General features: G+C 38.3%; 1 protein-coding gene across 3 annotated transcripts in view; it reads left to right on the forward strand.

The window, feature by feature from the left end:
* Positions 1-11,717: 11,717 nt before the first annotated feature.
* The window catches only part of LOC306882320 (ubiquitin carboxyl-terminal hydrolase 54-like), a gene marked incomplete at its 5' end in the record, with an annotated part of 33,046 nt that continues 30,050 nt past the window's right edge, over positions 11,718-14,713 (forward strand). For all 3 annotated transcript variants that reach the window (XM_079436864.1, XM_079436865.1, XM_079436866.1), the window contains one exon: positions 11,718-11,864. In XM_079436864.1, coding sequence (XP_079292990.1) covers positions 11,718-11,864 — 147 coding nt within the window. The remainder of the gene's footprint in view (positions 11,865-14,713) is intronic.

Genomic DNA, 14,713 nt, shown 5'->3' on the forward strand with positions numbered 1-14,713 from the left:
GTGGCCTTCTTTGACTGACCTATGAATGACATGCTGCAAAAACAATTGACCTAGACTTGAAAAGAGTTGCCTTGCAGTTCTTTGCCTTTGCTTTTTCAATCTGATGGCTCCTTAGCTCCTGGGGCTTTATGGGACATCCTACTTTTTACATGCTGTATAGCAGGGATGAATGCTTGTTCAGACACACAGAAGATTGGCATAGATGTATTTGTTAAAGTGACAAAGCATTTGGATGATGATATGTATGAAGTTATTTTCAGGTGTTATTCATAATTTGAAAAAATGGTTGTTTCCTACACCTGAATTAATGGACTTGTGTTGTAACAGCACTGAAGCACTTGTATTGTAACCAAATTGGTTACTGACCGACAGGCTAAATTTGCCCTATAGTTGCATGTGTGTTCTCAGTCTCTCTCTGCGCTGTGGAGAGAGAGTTTGTAGCGAACTGGCCCAATTTCAGGTGGGCTCACAGCTTCACAGATGGTACGAGGGAAATGCAGTTGCTTGTGCCAGGCCAAAGTGATGCTCATTGGCTCATGCTTACAAGAACGACTAAACTCTCCAACCGTGGGTCACATCCTCTGATCCCCTGGTATGTGATCTGTGCCATGCCATGATATGCATTTATTCAGTATTTATTGTATAACAATGTCACTTTATAAATTTTTTTTATTTTAAATAAATGCTTAAGTCATCTTGGATGCAAGTATTGGAATAGGACATATAAACATAAGGACACTGTTTGTGCCTGGCTGTATCTTGTGCTTGACCGCCCCATGTGCTTGCACCTCATCCTTCCAAAAACAGCACTAGGTCTAGGTCTCCATGGCAACCGCAACCCACCGTCTTATTTCTGTTTAGTGGAAAATAACTGCGCTCCAGCCTGGACCTGTGCTTCCTCAGCACCGGGCTCCTGCTGCGGGATGATGTCATTCTGGGTCTGATGGAGACTGTGGAGAGCGTATCACTCAGGGATGGGCCTGTTCCTGTTTCCAATCGTCCTACTAAACTTCTCTCAGATGGCAAATCAGCCTGTGCCGCTAGTGTGAACATTCAAGGTTTTCTTGTCCTTTTGCACTCCAGAAGCAGCCTTTTAAAAAGTAGGTTAAGGCTGATGATGTAAGCAGAGTTATGTCTTATTAATATAATTAACTGGACAGAGAAAATCCCAAACATAGCTTTTGCCGCACGCAAGCCTGTGCACCATCTGTCTGAACAGCATTGTTCAGTTGACATCCGAAGATAAAATGTCTAAAAGCCTCTGACGAAACGGTACTTTCGCTAAAGTAAACTGTAACGACACTTTGGCCAGATAGCTCGCTTGTTTATTATTCACTTTCAGTAATAGAAATGGGATGCCAAGACTATCAGGCTCATCCAACCGAACTGTCGCCTGGCGACATGTTTCCCTCAAGCTTTTGTCTCTGTTGGATATTTTCTCACTGTTGGTTCAAGTGAAGTTTTGGCAAAGCGGTCGGTGTCAGACTGAGGTGTGAAGCTTCTCGCCAGTGAGACATTACAGACTTCATTAGTGACACAAATGTGCCCTGCTGGATTGAAAATGTCAGATAGCTGCGTCAGAGGTGGCGGCTGGGAGGAATGGAATTCTCTCACCCCTGATGGCTAAATGGGCATCGCTGTTCCCGGCAGAGTCTAATATTGCAGGAATAATCCTGTGACACCTTATGTTAGATTGGGTCAGGGCAGGGATCTGTCTCCTGCTTCTTCCTGGCTTTTCCTAAAATGGAAACTGCCAGGCTTGTGGGACATGCGAAGTTGCTCAGTGTTGCAGATGCAATTGACACAAGTTCACGTCAGACCCCAGTGTTTATTAAACATATTTTATTAAATTTATTCTGCAATGGATGTGGTTGATCTTTGTTCTTTTAGACCTCTTGTTATTTTTTTTCTTGTGGCATGCTGGTTGCCACAAGATTGTCTGTGCGAGGTGACTGCTGGTTGAATTGTAGCCTGATGGCCAGAGAGAGAAGTCGTGTGATGCTGGACTAAAGCCAGGTTGAGGCATCATATGTGATTAGAGGCTTGCACTGGGCAGTGGGATGAAGAGCTGGATGTCTTCCATAGGCTATCATGTTGTATAACAGCGTAGAGCCAAACTGCCGTGGGAGCAATTGTCAGAAACCTTCAGGATGTGTTCTGCCCCCCAAATTCCGACTCTGATTAGGTGGCATGAATGGAGAAGGGTGATACTTTAATAAATTTGTAACTTTTGGCCCTCTAGTGGTTAATAAATAAAATTGCATGCGTCTTCCAGAAGAATATTGTTTTGGTTGTGCTTCGGCTGTGCACGAATGAATGTGGTCCATTCTTGAAATTAAAATCCAGCACTACAAACAACCCATAATGAAATGACCTTTTACAATAACTGACACTAGGGGTGTAAGAAAATATAGATACACGCGAGTATTGCGATATTTTGTTTGGCGATACACTATATTGATTCTCAAAAACGGAATATCGATAAAAAAATAAAAATCATACAGTATTCATGGCAGTTGTTTCATTTTGAGTTCATATCCCGCTAGATAACAGTCTTCATCTCTGAACTTAAACAGTGACAGGAAATACTAGCATTATTAGAGCACGCCAATAATGTTAGCGTTACCATAGTTTGCTGCCAGTAATGGAGGATGAAAGAATTGTTCCAGTTCCCGTTTCAGTGTACAAAGCTGAAGTGTGGCGTCATTTGGGCTTTTGTGGTAATGTCCGCCCCGGGACCGCAGCGCGGGCGTCACCTCGGTTCTGTCGCTTGCCGCGTCACGTGTGAAGAGCCTTCGTGCGGGGCGCGCTGGGCGATAGTGTCGCTGCGCGGCTGCAGCTTTCTCTCGTGTTGGGGATGTTTTGTGCAGTTGGGGCGGTGCTCGCGTTGCGGTTTTGGTGATTCCACGCAGAACATAAATACAAACTGAAAAACCTGTGAAATCCAAGTTGAAAGGTTTTGAGAATGTTCAACATCTGTATTTATTTTGTTTTACAATTGTTTTGTTTTCTTTAGGAATCCTGCAAGCACTTTGTTTCATTGATATTAAGCAGATGTAACTTTTTGTTCAGATCAATTGTATGTCACAATTGTGAACTTAAACTGTGAACCTTAAAAGCAGGGTCTAAAAATATAGATGGTCTTTTTATAAAATACATTTTATTTAACTAAAGAATCCTGCAAGTAGGGCTGTGCGATTTGGGGAAAATATCTAATTGCGATTTCTTTTGACAGATATTGCGATTGCAATTTGATTTGCGATTTTTAAATTAGCAAAGTCAAGCTTCAGCTCAATATTGTCAATAATGTGCAGCACAGTAGGAGTATCGTTACCCTGATGAAAAAAACAAAAATCCAATAGAAACCATCACAGAAATTCTTAGAATTTCCATAAAAACCATTACAAAATTCCTTTTTGTTTTGGGCATTATTCCAATAGAAATTACTGTTGTTCTATTGGTTGCCATCTGCTAGATTACATCAAAGACCATATAAGGAGACTTTGATTACATCCCACCAATAGAATGCATCAAATACCAGTGAACACATTTTAGTTTACATTAAAACCAATATAATTCCCATTATAATGGGAAACACGTGCGTCAGGCCTCGTCCATGCACTCGTGAGAGACTTGTGGAGCAGAACCGGGTGCGAGACCGTCAGTATAAAAGAGCATTACGAGACAGGCTGCGTGTAAATGGCTCGTCTGGGAAACGCAAAGCGTGGGGCAGAGCGGAGCGTGTATGAGAAGCATTCAGAGACACGGGTGTGCGGTCTTCTGAATTGGCGAACATGCATTATAAACTTATTTCAAATTAATCTGTTGGGAAATAAAATGTGTAAAATAAGGTTCACGTAGCGTACTAATAAAAACATCTAAAAATGTATCTTTTATTCTCCAGTACTGAAAGCAGAACCGATAAGGGAGCTCTTGCAAATGACCTCTTTTGGTCGTTGTCTGTCATTTCGAAGCTGAAGTTACATACGTTTTTCTTTAGTTTTAATTTGCCTAACTTTCGATCTGACCCTTTTTAAAAGGTGGGCATTTACCCAGTTGGCTAGAGCAGTGCTGATCGGGGAGAACGGAGGTGCGCTCACTCTATTGGTTAGTAAGACCACCACTCAAGGCTGGCAGTCATGCAAATGCTCTGGAACAGAGTTATATCGTTTCCACATCGCAGGCTTTGCGATTAGCAAATCACAATGTCTCAAATTGCGATTCGATTTCGATTAATCGCACAGCCCTACCTGCAAGCACTTGAATTTGTCCCCCTTGTCTCATACTGCACAAAAAGTGGTCCAATAACGTTGAATGTTACATGGACTGATTATTGCAAATGCAGATCCCAGTGTGTTCTGGTTAAACAATTTTTATTTATTTTTTGTGAAGGTTCGCATATGGTGGTGTGACAGCTTTCCTAAAAATATATCCTATTCCTAAAATAAGAAATATCCCAATGTATTGCCTTGCTTACAGTATCGCAATATATTAGGGCTGTCGCGTTACGTCGATTTTAGTCGACTAGTCAATTTTTTTAAATCATCGACTTCATTTTGCTGGCAAAATACCGGAAGTGGCGCATTTCACGGACGAGAATCCATAAAACACATTATTAGACTGTTTTCCAAGGCTGCATGATATATTAAACCCAATTAAAAATCATAATTAAGCATAATTGTGAATTCACAAACGCTACGATTTAAACAATTATATGCGATGCAGTTCTAACGCAGAATATGCGCTTTATTTACTTGCGTGTAGGTTACGTTCACAGTAGTTCCACAGAAACTGTTATCATTTACATGTGTGGAGCATCTCAAACTCATCTCTGCATGTTGTTGTGAGTTTGTTTATTTTAACGTTAATCTGGGAACGCATCAGATTTAAGAGAATCTGACAGGAGAATACATCGCGATTTCAAAATAAAAGCTCAAACCCTCACTCGGAGGTTACAGGTTTTGATGTCCACATATTCATTTAATTACAGCAGCTACAGCATTTCTGTCCTAAAGAAATGGACAAATATTAAAGATTAAGTGGACATTTGAATTAAATGGTGCTTGGTCAACATTAAGCAAGGATCAGATCGCACAGTAATGTGTAAAAATAATCGTCAGGCCGTCGGCGCCCCTGCAGGCCTTTGTTGTTATGCGTAATCTATATTATTTCTATTGTTCATAATACATTATGGCCTGGTTTCACAGTCAGGGTTTAGACTAAACCAGGATTAGGCCATTGTTCAATTAGGAAATTTAAGTAATTTTTATTAACATGCCTTAGAAAAAAACATTACTGTGCTGCATCTTGAGACAAAACATATGCACTGATATATTTTAAGATCAGTCAGTGCAAGTTTCTTTCAGTTAAAACAGCTCAGATTTACACTTTAGTCTGGGACTAGGCTTAAGCCTTGTCTGTGAAACCGGGGGTATGTATTTTAACAGTTTTGTTCAGTAAAACATATGATTTCTTGCTTTTGATACTTTATTTGAAGTAATTATTATTGCATCATTGCTATTATATATGTATTTTAAGTCATTTTAAAAGCTATTATTTATTTCCAAATTCATTTTTTTCCATTTAAATTTTTCAGTTTTAATGGTTAAATTAAATTTTATTAATCAGACAGCCTGTCTAATTAATTGAGTTTTACAGTTTTATCTTTACCAAATTCTGTTTTCCATTATTTTCTGGATTCCATTTTAATGATTCCATTTAAATTTTAATAATCAAAATCATCTCCAATTAATTGATTTGATATAAAAATATTGTTTCCAGAAATATTTACATTTTTCTTCTAAATAAATTCTGGTAAATACTACTTTAAAGTGTTTTTTTTTATGAGAATTGTATTATTATTAGACTAGAACACGTTGTCTTTCTTACACTATAATACTGAACTGTGATTTCAGTAATTATGAAATCGACACTTGCTTTGTTGCTCTTTGTTGCTCTTACTTTTGATTTAAAAACAGGATTTCATAGAAATTTGGATTTCATTTGGTTTAATAAAATATTCTTAAGTAAAATTGTGTTTTTTTTTTTGTTTTTTTTTTGTGGGAAATTAATCGTTTAGATTAATCGATAAATTAGTCGATAGATTAATCAAAATACAAATAGTCGTTAGTGGCAGCCCTACAATATATCGTATCACAACTAGGGCTGGGTATCATTCAAAAATTTTCGATACCGATACCTTGAGTTCGATACCGGTTCCTGAACGATACTTTTTACGATACCAGTTTTATGAAATCAATTTTAATATTACATTATCTCAAAAAACTATTTTTTTAATGTTGATATTTATACAGACTCAAAGCCTCATCTCCTGAGCCACTGCACAAAGGAACTAAATATATCCAACACAATAAATAAATAATTTTAATAAAGTTCAAATTGTTTTCAGTTTACACATCTGTTAGGCTACGTTTACATTAGTGCGTGTTCATTTTAAAACGCATCATCATTTCTAGGTTGTTAAAGACTTCAAGAAATTTAAAATCTTCATCCACTTTCATAAGTGGGTGTTTTATTTTCTTTCACCATATGTTTTATTGTTATTAAATTCTGGTGTAGTATGTCTAATTATTTGAATGCATAAAAACAACTTAGTTTATTTAAATTTATTCTTAAAATAGCCTAATGAAATGTTTTATTTTTCCTCAGAAATTCTGTGTTCTGTATCTGGTTTTCAAATGAAGACATAAAACATTTAATTTAATTTCTTTAAATTATTGAAAATCAAAGTTTATTTATTTTGGCAAACAAAGGGGGTTTACTATTAAAATAAAAAAATGGAATAACTGTTGTGTGATAATTTCTAAAAAATAATAATAATAAAGTTTTAATCATTTTAATAGTAGCCTAGTAGTAGCAGTATGTACTGTCCGCTGAACAATATTAATATATTTCTGCCGCAGTGTCTTCCAAGTGAAACCGAACGTTTATTTTGACGGGTTGCCGGGAATACCTTTACAGTTCTGTGTGTATATGATATGAGTTAGTTTTGCTCTAATCAAACGGTAAAATGCTCATGAAGTGAGTCTCAGAGCAGGTCTGGAGATGTTGTTCATGTGTTTATGTCCTCATTTAGTTAGGGGGCAGACGCTGAAATCACCGCGAGCGTCACGCGAGCTTCAGTCTGTGTGTAGTAAACAAACCGGTGCGATATAAAGAGCAGACTGCGCCTTGTGCTTTCGAAACGCTCTCGTGGAGGTCAAACACTGATCTATCAGCGCCGCGCCTCTTCTAGTCAAACACATCTAGTGCTGCAGGCTTATTGGCTCACTGATGGTGATGAGATTAACCCCTTAGGTATCGAAATTTGGTACCGAACGACAAGACGTTTTTCGATACTCTGTGGTATCGAGGCAATTCGGTCGGTGCCTAAAAAGTATCGAACTCGATACCCAGCCCTAATCACAACCCCTGTATCGTGATATGCATCGTATCGCCAGATTCATACCATTACACAGTCCTAGCTGACACTATATTATGAGCATAAACTACTGTTAGAAAGCTTAATTCCTGTCTGTTGGTTAAATAAAATGCCTTACTTGTTGAATACACAATTTCAGAGTCGTCAGATTGCTGTTCCTTTAACACAGCACACCTGTTTTGGGTAGAAGTTGCAGTGGTTTGCTCATTACATGACAAATTGGTGACTGGGACACACACATTACAAAATATTTCATTAGGAAGAATCCCAGGCAAAATTCATGAGAAGTGATACAGAGAATCACAAAAGACAATGACTCCTACTCCCTGAAAATTTCCTTGCCTTATATCTTCCTCTTTCATTTTTCTGTTTTGGTGATGCATCGGTGCTTCTCTCAGATTGCATTATTATTATTCACACTATGCAATCGTCACTCATGTGAACCAACACAATTTGCCTAAGGCTTTTGTCCGAGCTCTCCAGAAAACTGTCAGCGAGCAAAAAACTGGGGCTAAATTGTGTTGTGTATACCTGGCATAAGAAAGAAGTCAACTCTAGGTCACTTTTAAATCCTTTCAGTTCTCGCCACCTCTAAAAAGCCAAACCAGTGCTGACTTTGGCCCTTTTGGAGTTTCTTTGTTTTTACAATCATTGATTAAAAGGAGGTTTGCTGTGTTGCGAAGTTCATGGTTAGTATTTCTTACTCATTGTGACAACTTTCAGCTTCACACTACTTTTGCACAATGCATGTGTTAGTCTAGCCAGAGGTACTTTTCTCTGTTTACGACTATGACTTAACATGCTAAAGTGAATGACGCATGCATGCAAAATCTGTCCCAACAGCACTAAAATATAAACAGTTATTATATGCTTACTGTAGTGATTTAGTTTAAGGCAAAAAATAAAACAAGTTATGATTTAATTGTATTTTAATTATTTATTTTTATTATTAAAAAGTATTAAACTACACATATGAAAAACAGTCCATAGTTACAATGATTCTGTATCACAAACCATAAGTACACAAAGCTTTTGTAGGATTGAGACCGAGTGAGTCAGAGATTGATTCATTATCCACTCTGGCTGATTCATGTAGCTCACACAGGGAAGGGTTTGTTCATCTAGATAACTTTGTTAGTGTGTTTGAACTGTTAGGTTTATAAGGGTCATTTGTTTGTGAATTGGAATACAATGGTCACCCTGTCTTATTTGCTTTTGTTCTCAGCTTGTCTGTGTTTTCTTGTCATTTTGTGGCACATGGACTTTAAGTAAAATATGAGTTCTTGGCACTGTAGATTGTCTGCTGTGATGCAGGAAACATCAAAAGGATTCATACAATTATATACTATATTATTAATTAGACATAATTATTACAAATATTTACAATTAAAAAAATAAATTGTACGAGTTACAATTTTTTTCACACCATTCAACAAACAACCATCCATATGCACATCTTGTTTTTTTTAAGGATGTTGAGTGAATCTCTGAGACATGCTTGTTTATCAGCTTGTGGCTCACCAAAACCATGTTTACAAGAACTTACTATGGGGCCCAGCAAGACAGTCTTAGCCACTGTCTGGAAGCTAATGAGGACCTTACAGTAGACACTACTAGTTCTGTTTTCTGCCAGACAGGATAATCCACCGTCTGATCAGGATAATCTGCCTGCCTGACCTGCCATTCGACCTACTTCGCCCCCTGCTGACCAAGCAGAGGCATAGTACAGTCCACCTGGGATAAAGAACCCACCATGACTGTTTCTTCAATGTTAAAGTGTTCTCTACTATCCTAGCTTAATGGCAAGAGACATTTAATAAGCAGTTTCTGGGTGATTTCTCCAAACAGTGTAAACACCACTGCTCTGTGGTGCTTTCAACATTGCTTGGCTTGTTTGCATGGCCCAATGAGGTCTGCAATATCTGGAGAGAGCTATCAGTTGCTTTCCCACTCATCACATGACAAATCCGTTACAAAGACTAATGCAGATGGGTATTTGAAAGCGGACATTATACCATGTAGTTTTATAGGCAAGGCATATTTTAAGAGCGAATTTAGGCATTAATGTGGTTTCAAAGCCATAAACACAGACACTGAAACCATTGACATCAGCAGTGTAAGGTCAGCCACTGACTCAGCTGGATAAACACTCACTTGTATAAACTAGAATTTCTCTTGTTCATCCATTCACTTCGGCTCTTGTCATCTTTGTTTCTGTCTGCATTTTCCTTTCTGTCTTTTGTCTGTGGCCTTTGTCTTTCTGTTGTCTTTCCCTATCTTGTTTTATTTTGCATTCCTTGAAAACTGCCCTCAAGTCTGCTTTCGTTAAAAGCACATCAGACAGGGATTGACGTAGACAGATTTGCTAAACTCTGGAGAGGAACTGCTCAAAGCTGCTACTTTTAAACTTCCTGTCAGGAGCTTGAGGTACAATCTAAATGTTGCAGGCGATGGATGTGGTCCTAGGTGGGTGTCTTTCTCGTGCAAGTTCGCTGCATGGCTAAGTGATGCTAATATAAGCCTACCAGTGGGAGACTGGTTTAAGAGCTTTGACTATCACATCACTTGTTGAGTTATGTCAGAGTGTCGTGTCTGGGAGGTCAACCTGTAAGTCATGTGTTGGAGCAGCACATCAACACCCAGCTAGGGGATGTTCTGTATGCTGGCTTGGACTGGGACAAACAAACAAATCCTTGTCTGCACCCAAGTGTTATTTTAGCCAGCAGGATGAGATCTGACTCAGATTGTTAAGGAAATTTCACAGCTACGGTGTTAAAACGTCACTGTTTTGTAGAGTGAGTGTATGCTCACTTGATGTGTTCACACATACTGAGATTTTTATTGCTGTGGGTCACTAAGTGGCTCTAAGGGATAGTTCACAACAAAATACTGTCATCATTTATTCACCCTCATGTTGTTCCAAATCTGAATGGCTTTCTTTATTCTCTGGAATATAAAATGAAAATCAAGGAGGACCAGTTTTGCTTGGTTCCCAGTGTTCAAGATATGGAGAAGAAACAAAGTCATAGAACAACTTGAGGGTGAGGAAATTATGAGAAAATTTATATTTTTGGGTGAACTATCCCCTATGAACTAATTTCTGATGTTGAAATTAATGAAGTCTTAAAATTCAGGGATATATGAATACTTACATTTTTATAATTATGCTAGTATTATTCTTGTGCTTGGTAAAACTGCATAAAATCCACAGTAGTGTCTGATTTGTGAGTCTCCATCTTGTGACTTGGTTCTTTTTAATTAATTGGATGAAATGGTTACGAAATGTATTTTAATGTTTTATCAGCAGTTTAATATTAGTAATAAAGAACGACTGGGAAGGTCATTTGTCTATTGCTGATGTTCTTGCTGCTGATGATACCATTGCTTTTGAAAATAAACGAGATAAAAAATAAGATGCCGTTCTAATCCGACAAGCAATTAGTTTTCAAGCTAAAAAAAAATGTTCCATTTATTGTGTCTATGTAATATATGGATTAATTGATTATATCTTTACAGCATTTTATTATATCCCTGTATGTAAGCAGAGACAGATTGCATAGTGATATAAACATAAATCAATTGGGAGATCAGACACTATAACATTAACTTCTCATCCATCTTGTCTCTGCTACACTACAGTATTTCAGAGATGACATGTGCTCCAGTGTATTCACTCCTATTAGACATTGCTGCATCAATTCACTATCCATTTGCATGAAGTAAAACTTTGTGATCCACTGAATATTAGCAACTCCCGTTGAAAATTAATGACTTGTGGTCACTTTGGTGCTGCAAATCACAGTGTGAAAAATGCATGAACTTTAGGTTGGATTGAGTGTAAAGAGATAACTTTTGTTAATATTTTTATTTCTGTTTATTTTTGCAGATACAGTGTTGTGAAGATTTACACTTGTTTACAAGCAGGACGAGACTCTTGCCGTCAATCTGCACACTGTTGCTTCTGTTTAAGGGTGTAGCACAGAGCGCTGCAGTGAAGATCACCACACCTCCCACAACCCAGAATACGGAGTATAGCGGTGTGAAATTCCACAACCAAATCCCAGAGAGCAGTTAACAAGGCCTTCGTATGTCGTATGTAAGACGACAATAAGAAGCCAACGCCCTTGAATAAACGTTTTTCCCTGAACTATTTTCTAATTTCTTGCATCTTTTGAATACAACGCTAATGCATTTCTCCTCAACTTTGGAAAAATGAACTTGGAATTGTTGAGCGGAGGGACGATTTAGAATTCAAGCGATATTGATTTACTCCACCATGTCATGGAAAAGAAACTACTTTGCATCTGGCAGCAGTGGCTTACAGGGTATATTCACCCCACGAACCATGACATCAATCGCCCCCAGCAAAGGACTCATCAATGAGCCAGGACAGAACAGCTGCTTCCTGAACAGCGCTCTCCAGGTAGGACTGCATATGTTCATGCTATAAATACATCTTTCATGTTACCTTTCTGAAATGTGCAAACGGTTTCTTGGTTAAAATCTAGACAAATTATTAGCCTTTATATGGTGCTTTTAGGGATGTATCTCTGTGTGGACTCCCATAAAATGTTGCACACTTTGAGGACACCCCGCATGAGCTTGCTGAGATGTTTTCATTTGTTAGGCTCTACTTGTAGTCTATGAAGATAAATATTGTGCAGACTCTTTCATTAATTAATGACTCGTGCAACACATGACCTCAACAGATGCTTGCTCTTGTGGGCAGAAATTGCGCCCCACTCCTCTTGTGATTTAGCCATTTGATGCAACAAGTCAAGCGGCTAGATGCATATGGCAGCAGTAGGAACGGTGCGCTGACTCTTCACTCGTTGCTCTCCTCACGCATGAGTGCTATTAGACAGAAACCGCTGTGCCTTTTATCCATTGTGCTGCTCGGTGGAGCCTGCATTAGATTTACTGATGATTCAAGCACTGTCTGCACTAGACCCCACAAACAACTGTCAGACACACACAGTCCTGGCCGGTAATTACCCTGCACAGCAACCTGCCATTACTTACCCTCTATTTTTGGATTACTGTATAATCAGCGATATGGAAATAAAGGGGCTTAGCTGACTGATAATACGTCTAAAGCTACAAATTAGAGTCAGTTATGACTGGTTCGGGGGGTTGGGTGTTTGAGGGAGCGTCGGGGCTGGATTGTCTGTTGCCATGAATCCTAACAATATGGCAAGACAGTGAACTCAAAACCTGGGGGTGAAAGCAGTATTGTTTTTTTGTCTGCAGAACAAATTGTGGTGCTTTAATAACTTTCCTGAATACTTTTCTGAGGAATTGTAAGTAGTTTATTTTTGTTTTATTTTTTAGAACTTGTTGGATTTTAAGAACTTGTATAAAGTCTGTAAAAATGTTACTCACATTAAAGCATGAGTTAATTTGGCTCTGATGTCTTCACAAATGATAATATAGACCTATTTACATGTAAGATAAATCAGTTCTCCAGTATTGTTCTGTCCCTTAGTTTTGATGTTCTGTTCACATGAAGTGAAAATAACTTTTTTTATTTTGGCATTACATGCCCTATAATGGAATAAGCTGTCCTTGTTTAAGCTTTCCCAGAAACCCCTTCCAAAATCAATAGTTCTCAACAGCCATTCAATAAAATCTGCTATGCACAATAAACTCCTGATTGAAGATCCAAGGATGGAGCATAAATGAGTTTGAGGGAGAGAGTTATGTCTAGACCGCCTTGGTTTTCAAAGCTGACATCTTCTGGTCTCCTGCTGATTCTGAGACAGAAGGTAAGAGTCAGGATGTGTAATCAGCAGCTTCCTGTTGAGTGCGGCTGCAGCTAAAGGAATTTTTGGTTTTAGGCTATTAATAAATAAATAAATAAATGTTTAGCCACCTTGTTACTAACTTCATTTTTAGTTTAGTTTAAGGCTCTTGATTAGTTAAATCTGAATGAAAAAAACTGGACTTTTGTATTGTTTGCAAGCTAAAGTGAGTTTAAACGACTTGAATAAGGTCTGTGCGCACACAAGGCTGCATTTATTTGATTGAAAATACAACAGTATTGTAATGAAATGGCTTTAAAATAGAAACATTAATTCTGATCATGTGATGGCAAAACTGAATTTTCAGTAGCCAGTCAGTCATTCTAATATGCTGATTTGGTGCTCAAGACTTATCAATGATAATAGATGTGCTGCTTTTATAATACTAATATTTTTATGCAACCTGTAAAATTAAAAGTGTAAAATCCAGGTTTGTTCTTGTTGGTGTGAAATGGTCACATTCCGTGAAGGGAAGTCTTTACATGACCGCAGACATTGTTTGATGAGCTGAAGGAAGTACCTCTGTTTCAGTCAGTCAGTTATTTTCAGTCTATCTTTTCCATCAGCCCTGCCTCCTGTCTGTTTTCTGTCCCCTGGATCTGAAGCGTGTAATATGGTTAGTAATGGGCCGTGGTGTCCCACTTTGCAGAGGGCTATCTATGATGTGTCTAGTTTAAGGACTCGTGCAGTTTTGCTCACTCTTATTGAACTAATCTTTCAAGCAGTGGTCTACTGTAGTTTGTGTATTTCACAATGACAGACTCCACGGTTTATCAGTTTCAGCTTCCTTTCTCCTAAAAGACCATTTTATAAAGATCTTGTCAGAAGGATTCTGCTGCCGTTTGTGTGTTTGTTAAAAAAATGAATCAGATCAGATATCTGACAATCCCCTCAGTATGACGGTAATCAGAACATTGCTTTAATGAGCAGATGACACCTGTACTTCTTGTAAGGTCCTGCAGGCTTCTCATCAATATGGCCAGTCTCCTCCTATACAAACTCTACTGGACAGTTCCAGATTTAAAAAACAAAAAAATGATTTTGTTGTTACACATTCTCAGAGGCAAACTCAGTGGCATGACAAGAGCTCCCAGAACTTAAGTGTCAGATCAGTGACGTCAAATCAATAGAAGGGGACACTGTGCCCTGATGTTGACCGCTTGAGACATGGACACACTGGCTAGTCCATGGCCACTGGCTCAGAATGTTCCTGTGTATTTGCAGACCTGCGTACTTGCACCCGGAGACCAGAACTGTGTTTTAAGAACAATGGTTATTGTAGGAAACTACTGAAAATGTCTTTATGTATGTCATTGTATATAAGGTTTTTGGTCACAAATCGCACCATTTCTTTCTTCTAAAGTGCAGTTAGTGTCTTTGTTTTGTTTTTTTGTTTAGATCATACAACTTTTTTTGTTTAGATATAATGGCCCAAAAGTACAGTGGCCTAGAGAGCTCAACGCGCTGCACC

Source organism: Barbus barbus (assembly GCF_936440315.1).
Source record: "Barbus barbus genome assembly, chromosome: 16".
In the NCBI taxonomy this organism is placed as follows: Eukaryota; Metazoa; Chordata; class Actinopteri; order Cypriniformes; family Cyprinidae; genus Barbus; species Barbus barbus.